Raw genomic sequence first — 9,389 nt, forward strand, 5'->3', positions numbered from 1 at the left:
TAAAGTGTAGTAAGGACCAAGGAATTACCCTTTTAGGACCTCAATTCACTAAAGAACTTAAGCATTCTTAGGGGAGGCCAGAAGCCTAAGAACGTGCTTAAGGTGTAGGCTTATTCCATGAGGATTTGTTGAACTGGATTGTCAGTGATGGAGAACATCTAAATGGGGCTTATCTGCACTGTGCAAGGTGAGAGAACATTTTACTGTATTAATAAGTATGAACTGAAGTTGGCCTGTATTGTATGTGAGGCATAAAAAGGTGTTGTGATGGTTACTACAATAGTTGTATTGATGTTAATGTTGAAAGTATAAAGTGGCTAATAGGGGCCATCCAAGACGTTTTGCTGCCTGAGGCAGAGCATCAAATGGTGGCACTCTTAATGCCAAGGTGCATAGTAACCAAGACTGGCCAAATTATTTTGGCACATGATACAGAAAATACCACAAGCATCTCTCCCTAGAAAATTTTTTTTTAAAAAAAATGACAATAAATTAATTATTTTCTGCCCTTTCTTGACAGCCGAACTCAGCCACCTGAGCCAGCCACCTCACTCTGCCTAATGGTAGGGTCAATCCTCAATGTAAGGATTTGTATCCAACAAAGTCATTGAACATGACAAATGACTTCTGCTCACGCAGTGGAACTTTTCCTCCCCTTGCACAGATACACCCGAAACCTGCTCTCGAAGGTTAGGAAGAGCAGATTGGGCAGGAGAGGGGAGAAGGAGATGAAGTTCTGTTGCATGTACAGTATTTCTTCTCTTATCTATTCACTTGTATTTAGAATTAAGCAAGAAAAGAAGATCACTGGATGAGAATAGCTATAATTCCATCAAAACACAGCCTAGTTAGGCAGAAGTACTTGGATTTAATCCAACCAATGTTGTGATTGCACTGCTGGTGCTACTAATAAGTAGTCTATTATGCTTCAGCAGCAAGCTAGTATATAATACAGAAGTAAGCTTATCCTGGCCCAGGGAACTTACATTTGACCAGTTCTGTACAACTTATAAATATATATTATTGTGATAGTCATATCCTTATCACCCCTTCTCCTTATATTTTGTTTAAAAATATGTGCTTAGCCAGTTCCTCATCACATCACTCTAGGATGGGTTACAACATAATTGAAAACTACAACAATTTGAAACAATTATGAGACAATAAAAACAGAACTCTAAAATTCAGTCATGGTTCAGTCACAAACTGAAGCAATGGCCAACTTTCCATAACTGTACTTAACAACCCATAAATGTCTGGGCAAATAAACAGGTCTCTGTCTGATGCCAAAATGACATAAGGCAGACATGTTTCCAGGGAAGGGACAGTCTGCAACTGGGGAAGGTGTCAACACAGAGAATGCATTTGTTTTCAAGTCTCAAGCAAGCAACAAAAGGGGTTTATTGAGGTCCGGCTGGACCTTTATGGTTGATGATGGGCTGTGTTCAACTTGGCAGATCATAGGTTGTGCAATAGAAACAAATAAGAGACTGGATGCAGAGAAGTTAGAGGTTTAATAATAAGGAAATGAGGAATGACTTGGGGAAAGTCAAAAGGAATGGGAAGAAGAAACAAGTGTTTTTCAGAATAAGATTTGTGCTGACATTCTTTAAACAAATTAATTGTGCTTCCTTTTCAACCTCAGTTTTTTTCTTTGTACATTTTTACTACTGTACACAAAACATTTGTTCTGTCTCCATGAAATTGTGTCCTGTGTGCTTGTAGCAAGCAGATGTATTTGGCTATATAGACAATACACCAATGGATCTCTGTAGAGTTGGTGGCGTATTGATGAATTGTAATTTTTCATTATGTTGATGTTGGAGATGGAAAAAGAAATATAGTCTAAAGTATTTTTGTAGTGTGTGAGGTGAACCTGAGTTTTCTCCTCTTCAGACATGCCCCAACACTTCCCCCATAGCATTCATATTGTCAACAAATTATATATTGATCCATATTGATTATTTCAGTATTACAGGGACAAATTATGGGTGAAGCTGTTCTCTGAATAGACAATGTTGTCTAAATATCTGTGATTATTTTAGTATCTGGAAATTAAACATCAGTTTATGGTGCCAGATGATTAAAAATGAAAATTGAGCAAAGGGTTTGGCATATTAACTGAGGAATGTTTGAGCTTTTGTTAATATCGAGGCATAGCTTGTGTCAAAGTTCATCAAAAAAAAAAAAAATGTCAGGTGACCAATGCGTGCCCAGAACATAAAGTAGTGACAGTAAGGAGGGTGGTTTTTTTTTTTTAAAAAAAATGATATTGGTATAACATGCAGAAAGGCACACAACTTAGATGCCTAAAATCAAATGGTTTGAATCACCATGACCACTTCTAAAACAGAGAGACTTCCTGGGCCAGGGAAGCTTAGGATCTATTAGTGCATAGGGTTTTGTGGGACGCAGACATTGCTTTGAAACTCCCATCCTTCCCTCCATCTGCACCATGCAAAACTAGATGTTGATATGGAAGATTTGTGAAAAGGCTCTTCGGGACAGACAAAAGACAGCACTTCTTCACACAGGGCATAGCTAAACTATTAGATTTGCTCTCACAAGAGGTAGTGATGGCCATGAACCTGGATAGCCTTAGAAGATGCATAGACCAAGTGTGTAGAAGTCCTTACTTGTGAGCTTCCTGTGAGAAAAGAATGATGGAGTAGGTGTTCCTTTGGCCTGATCCAGGAGCCTTCCCTTCCGTTCTTGTCTCCTGAGGCATTTAGAAATTAAATAGTCATTGCAATTGGCAGGGGGAGGGGCTGGGTTCAGATCAAAACCACAGAACTGGGCTAGGAAATGTTACTCCTTAACGCTGTGCCACTTTCCTGATTATATTCTTGCCCCAATACCATCTATTTGCCCCACAGGGAAAATCTTCAGGTACCATGGTTTTTGACATTACATCTGAACCAACCTTTTTATATTAGACGCTGTCAAAAAAAAAATTGTGTCAAGACATAATAGCTTTTAATATTACATAAACAGTTGGCTGGGTAGGAATTCCAGTAGTTCCAGGTTCAGCTAATGAGGGGATGCCTTCTTAATGTACTGTTTAGGTTGCAACACTTTCAAAGGCAACACAGAGGAGATCAAGCATATTATCTTCTCAGTGAGCTTTTTTTCTGTCAGGCCCCCCCCCCCCCGAAAATAGTGTGAATTAGGAGCTTTGTGCAAGTTCTTCCGTTTTCCTGGGGCAGTGCATTCCTTCTTCTCCTGCCAACAGTTAACAGAGGGTGTGTGTGTGTGTGGTTTTTGTTTTTTTTAAAAGCCCTCCTTATAGTGCATTGTGCACATTTTGCTTGCTATAAAACTGATCTGAATGTCGCTGCAGAATACTCTGGAGATTATCACTCTGCTTCTTTTCAGTATCACATCCAGGTTTCTTGTGCAAAAGAAGCCACACTCAAATATCATAAAATTATCAGGAGTGGTTCCCTTACACACACACACAAACACACCTTGGGTTTCCCCCTCCCTGAATAGTCTTTGCAGTTCCTTTTGAACACCATTCTCTGCAGATTGCATTGCTTTTTTACATGTACGTACATAAGTGCCAGCCCTTTTGAGTCATCCTTGTCATATTTCCTTCCCACAGCAAAACGTTACTGTAAGAACTCCAGCCCAACTAGCAGCACAACAAGCAGTTATGCCCCTAGCAGCAGCAGCAATATGAGCTGTGGAGGAGGCAGCAGCGCCAGCAGTACCTGCAGCAAGAGCAGCTTTGACTATACCCATGACATGGAAGCAGCGCACATGGCTGCTACTGCTATACTGAACCTTTCCACTCGTTGCAGGGAGATGCCTCAGAACCTCTCCACTAAACCTCAGGATCTCTGTTCCAGGGTAAAAACAAACAAACCTGTGCCTCTATATCTCTGTGTATATTTGTTTGTTGAATGGGGAAATGCATAACGCTTTATTGTCTGCACTGGCATAATACTAATCATCTATGATAAATACAGCAAGAGCTTCCAAGGATGCTTAATCTTGTTCTCCATATAAATTCTAGCAGTGACATCTTGCAGCTTTGTTATGGTAGTCCAGCAGCAGCCATCTGATATGAGCCAGCTCAGAATACAGAGTTTACAAAACAGGGTGGAAATGAATAAAAAGCCTGCTGTTATTGTTAAATGTTTCCTTAACTGGTGAGGTCTGCGGAGACTACAAAGGTTATGTCAGCTGAATTCACTGAACAGTCTGTGCTATAGCTTTAATGTGCTTATTGGTGTATTATTATTTTACTTAAATTATAATTTGGCAATGGATTTGTTTTGCATGGCAAGTAAGAGTGGTTTGGCACAACGGAATTAGACTCCTGAGTAGGCCTACATGGGGCCACTTTCTTAATGTGTGTACAAATAAACATTAGCAGGGAAGTAGGAAGATTAGTGACTTTGCCCCACAACTTCAAACTTCAACCATACTCTACCTTGTATGTTGCGCGTCTGTTTTGTGTGGTGCTTGTGTCTCCCTGGAAACTGCTACGTCCAGTGATAAATATTCACTTAATGGTGTCTTGAACATATTGAAAAATCTAATTTAAGATTATACAGATTTATGCTTAGAAATTAAGAAATGTGTCTTCAAATGCATGTTTGGGTTTAAAGGTGGGCCCTGAGTCTGAAAAGGTTGAAGACTTACTGAAGGTAGATGTTCCATTTCTATGGAAAGCTGTGGCCTCAAAATGGAAGTCTGTGACTACTCACTTTAAAAAAAAAGAAAAAAAGAATTAAGTACATTTATTTACAGCTTAATATTTCAAAAAACTTTAAGCCATGATCTAAATTTTTGGAAGCAATGGAAAACATTTTAAAAATACATTCATTTGTTTTCATGCATTAGTGTTTAAGATATTGTTTAAAAACTGTTGTTTCCAACCCTGACCCAAAGGAACATTCTATGTTAGCAGCTAAGGCTTGTTTTCCACGTTTTTTGGTGTGGGACTTGAAAACAGCTTTCTGATTTCTACTTCTGAGAATCTCCCCATGGTGGTACTTGAGATCTGAGGGTTCTGCCCATGTTGAATGACACGTCAGTAGTGGGGACTTGGAATTACGACTGTTAGTCCTGTTGCTAATAAGCATGCAAAACTCAGGAGGCCCCAAATACCAACTGTTTCCCATTGGAGGTTTGGGAGGGGGAAAGAGATCTATACTTAGCTATGCTTCCCAACAACAGGAGGAGCTAACGCACCCCTGCTGACTAATCGAAAGGCCTGTTTTGCTCGTGTATCTGTACACAAAGATGGGAACTAGCTAGTCAGAACCACACTTCTTACACAGAGCTAGGCATGGAGGAGAAATCTGCCAAACCTGTACTCCAAAGCAGACTCACCTGATTCGATCCGGGAGAATCATCATATCTGGATCATGCGTCCAGCTTGGAATCCACAATCCTTTATGAGGGGCGACTGAGGGCTGCTCTTCTAAGAATGATTTTTGCCCTTTAAAACTGGGTTAAAAATAATAATGTTTATCTAGCCACCCAAAGCCTGAGTGTCAGGTTCCTTGACACCCCCACACTTTGAATGCAGTAGAGTAAGCACAAATACCTGGAACAAATACTCAGGTGCTAAAAACCCCCCAACCCCACACCATGTGGATTTTAAAAGACTTCCCCTTAAAAATTCACCTAGAAACGGGACAGGATAGACTTGATTCTACCCTCACGCTGAACTGGGATGGATTGAACTTAAGTCTGTCCATCCATCACTAATGCTGAGAGACCTTACTATGAAAATATAAAGCTACCCCAGGTGTCTTCAGTAGCCCTAGTATGCAGGCTCAACACAACACAGTACTGCTGCACAGCCTGACACCACTTTATAAGTGTTAGTGAACACTTAATAGATTAACAACCACTTGGCAAAGCCTAAAGGAACTAATTACAAAAAGGAGCAATTCTTACAATTAGGACCGTGTACTTAAATAATTTATTCAGTCTTTAAAAAAGAAAAGAAATAAGACTCTTAAAAAAAAACATTGTGAAAAAAATTCATTTTTACAAAAAAAAAAGAAGTTCAGAGAGTTAATGAGATGTTGCTTGTTTAAAACCATTTCCCAGCAAAACTATGCTTCCTTCATGAGACCACTAGATGGCTATACAAACAAACACTCAGAGGGTGAATCAAACGCAAGTTTTTGAAGCTGTAAGTGAACTTTGTGTCTGGCAAACATTTTCTGCTTTTTGCAGAGAAATTTTCTTTAACAAAAGATAAAGATAAATGGATAATACAGCTTATCCCAAAAGTAGCTATTAGAAATAATTAATGTCAATTTAGAGAAAAGGAGAAAGCTTTTGTTTTCATCTTGCTTGAATTCATTGTATTATTATACAGAAGAGAGGAAAACCTATTTTTCCCTGGCATGTAATATTAATCCAGTTTAGGTAGAAGAAATTTAAGTAACATCACTGGGAGATGTTGCATTTTCTTTTTTTAAGTTAAAAGAGGATTCCCCCTTCCCCAATGTTTTCCCCTTTTATTAAAATTGAAATGGTACTCCTGGGAATGTAAATGCCACACCAAATCACCATCAAGGAAATAATCAAGTTTGGTCTATTAAAAACAGTATCCAAGCAGGATTGTGATGTATGATTTTTCTAGGTAATAAGCATGGGGAAAATATTTTCTCTTGGAGTGTCTTCTCGAAGCTTTTATTACTGTGAGGAAAGCAGGTTGCTAGAACTATGAGGAAGCAGAGCCTTTCATGCCATGCTTGAAATAAGATTTCTTGGGAGAAGGGTCTTTCTCTCTTAAAATATGAATTGCTGTGTGCATTTTGGCTTTAGGAAAACAGAGGTTCGAAGGTGTGTAGTATGTGTTTTTGTGTGTGTGATATTTTTGCTTCACTTGCAAAAGGAAATTAAAGAGGGAGAAGGAAAGGTAGAAAGGCGGAAAGAAAATGCCTCACTTTCCCAGCACACTTCCTCACTCGCTGCAGGCAATGTCAGTACCAGTTTCATTTCCCCAAGCTGAGATGATTATAAAGGAGGACTTTGTAGAATGTAAAGGCAGTTTATCACTGAATGTCTGTGATGGGGTGTCTGTGTGGTTTGAATACATTTCCACTTTATATGGAGGTGGCAAACACAGTACAAAGAGGCTTATGGGGGCCAGTCCCATGAAACTGCCTGTTGGTGTTACTGGTTGAGAATGGTATGTTTTTTGTGTTTTTTGTACTTAAAACTTCTCTTTTCTGATTCCACAGTTGCTAGCATTTGAAAGGTTTGCTGATATTTAACGTTTAAGCTTCTGTTGTTGATTGCTCACCTAATTAAGGCGCTCCAGGCCATATCGGATTCATATAGTTGTTAACTCAAAGAACTAGACATGTCAAGGAGTTAAAATCAAGACAGCAGAATTTGCAACAAGAAAATGTTTTGCAGAGATTATACAGCAGTATTGCCAGGAAGCAGAATTGTAAATGGAGCACTCCTTTTGGTTATAACTCTGTATGTGCTGGGAAATAATTGATGACAACAAACTGAACCCTATATCCTTGGCATGTGTGTGTTTTTAAACAGAACCCTGATATGGAAGTTGATGAAAATGGAACGTTAGACTTGAGCTTGAACAAGCAGCGGCAACGAGATGGCTGTTGCACCATTTTGACGCCCCTAGAACCAATGTCGCCGCAACAACAGGCTGTGATGAATAACAGGTGTTACCAGCTGAGTGAGAGTGACTGCTGGGATTTGCCGGTGGACTACACAAAAATGAAGCCTAGTAGGATAGATGAAGATGATTCAAAAGAAATCAGTGTATGTCTCTTTCATGCTTTCTTCCATTGAATTTCTAAGAACTGGTGGTGGTGGTGGTGGTAGTGGGGAAATGATTTACCCACAAGCGGCTATGGTTGACATCTGATCAGATCTTTTAACTAGAAATTGTTTTACTAACTATGTGCTCGTTTTCCATATCCTTCTGATTTCCATTGCAGAAATTCAAGGTATACTTTGGTTATCTAAGTTCAATTTAGAATGAACACAGGGGACTGCAATTTTGTGCAGCTAACTTGCCTAGCTTATCAATATTGGTTGTCATATTCAGGGATATTAAAGAATGCTTTGCTAACAGAGCAGAAGGCATGTCACATAGATAGCCTCTTTTTTTTTGTCCTTATACTGGAAAAAGTTGTTAGCCATTCACCATAATGGAAAAAAGGAAACTGCTTGGGATTATTTCTGTGTTCTTGTTGCTGTGATGACATTGCAGACATTGAAAGTAGTAGTAAAGAAAGAAGACGAAGTATCTCGTTAGTGACTATATTTTCATTACAAATTTCCAAATGACAAAAAAAGGTAGAATGTGCTGTGTTTTCCGTTGTTGCTCGGAAAGGAGGCTTTTGGTAATCATCGGTGCTGCTTTATTTATGATGCTGCTGTTTATCTTTGTTAGGTTCTAACTTTTCCTTAGCACAATTTATAGTCAAGCTTCTGTAATACAGACATGATCTTACAGTCCCAGACTTTAGTGTCAAGAAATTTGGTGATGGTACATTTTGATTGCCTAATCTTATATGCACTTTTCCTCTGCTGTCATATCAATCTTCGTTCAATAAATGATGGCACAGCTTCTTCTTTTTTTGGGGGGGACACACCTTAAATGAGACATGATGGAATATGCTTTGTATACATTAACACTAAAATAGGAGAAAATACATAAAAGATAGTATATGCAAAGCAAGCAGAAGCAGAACTTTCATATTTTTTATTAGACTGCCATCTACAGGAATTTTTGTGTCCAAACATCTCAGCTCATTAATCTGAACATTTCCAAATTCAATATGTGGAGAGCTGTGAATTCTAACCTACAAACTATACTTAGTAAGAACAGTAATTTAGAACTGAGGCATCGTTTGTACATATAACTATAAAATATCAAATACTATGTTTGGATATTTAATTATTTGACTCTGTTGTTATGTTTGTGTTTTTCTGGATAATATATTATATATGGAAGAGTAAAGTCTTCATATATGTTCATTCTACAACCCCCCCCCCCAAAAAAAAAAAACCCAGTGGATTTTTGTACATAACTATTCATAAAATGAGGGTGGTTGATACTGAAACCCAAAAGAGCAACTTCACAGAACAAGCATATTGCAATTTCCACCCCAGCATGGAACATTCAGAGTTCCTAATTCTCGGCTATTTTTCCATGCTACTCCATATTAGCAAACATCTATATAAAATGTGGTTTTGACATTTTGGAGTTTCCCACACAAGCCATTTGAATAAACGAAGGTGAATTCTAAATCGGCAATAAATTCCCTTTCACGCATTCTAAATTACACCACCAAATTTGAAAGCAAAAAGTGGCAATTGTTGGTTGCAGGTGAAAATGACTTCCATATGGCAACCGTTCCGTGTAGCTACTT

The 9,389-nt window shown here is 38.6% G+C and overlaps 1 protein-coding gene across 16 annotated transcripts in view; it reads left to right on the forward strand.

Moving 5' to 3' along the window:
• MYT1L (myelin transcription factor 1 like) overlaps positions 1 to 9,389 on the forward strand; it is a 285,138-nt gene that overhangs the window by 235,449 nt on the left and 40,300 nt on the right. For all 16 annotated transcript variants that reach the window (XM_082215422.1, XM_082215413.1, XM_082215421.1 and 13 more), the window contains 2 exons: positions 3,605 to 3,852; positions 7,534 to 7,770. In XM_082215422.1, the coding sequence (XP_082071548.1) occupies positions 3,605 to 3,852; positions 7,534 to 7,770 (485 nt within the window). The remainder of the gene's footprint in view (positions 1 to 3,604; positions 3,853 to 7,533; positions 7,771 to 9,389) is intronic.

Source organism: Podarcis vaucheri (assembly GCF_965113315.1).
Source record: "Podarcis vaucheri genome assembly, chromosome: 3".
Taxonomy (NCBI): domain Eukaryota; kingdom Metazoa; phylum Chordata; class Lepidosauria; order Squamata; family Lacertidae; genus Podarcis; species Podarcis vaucheri.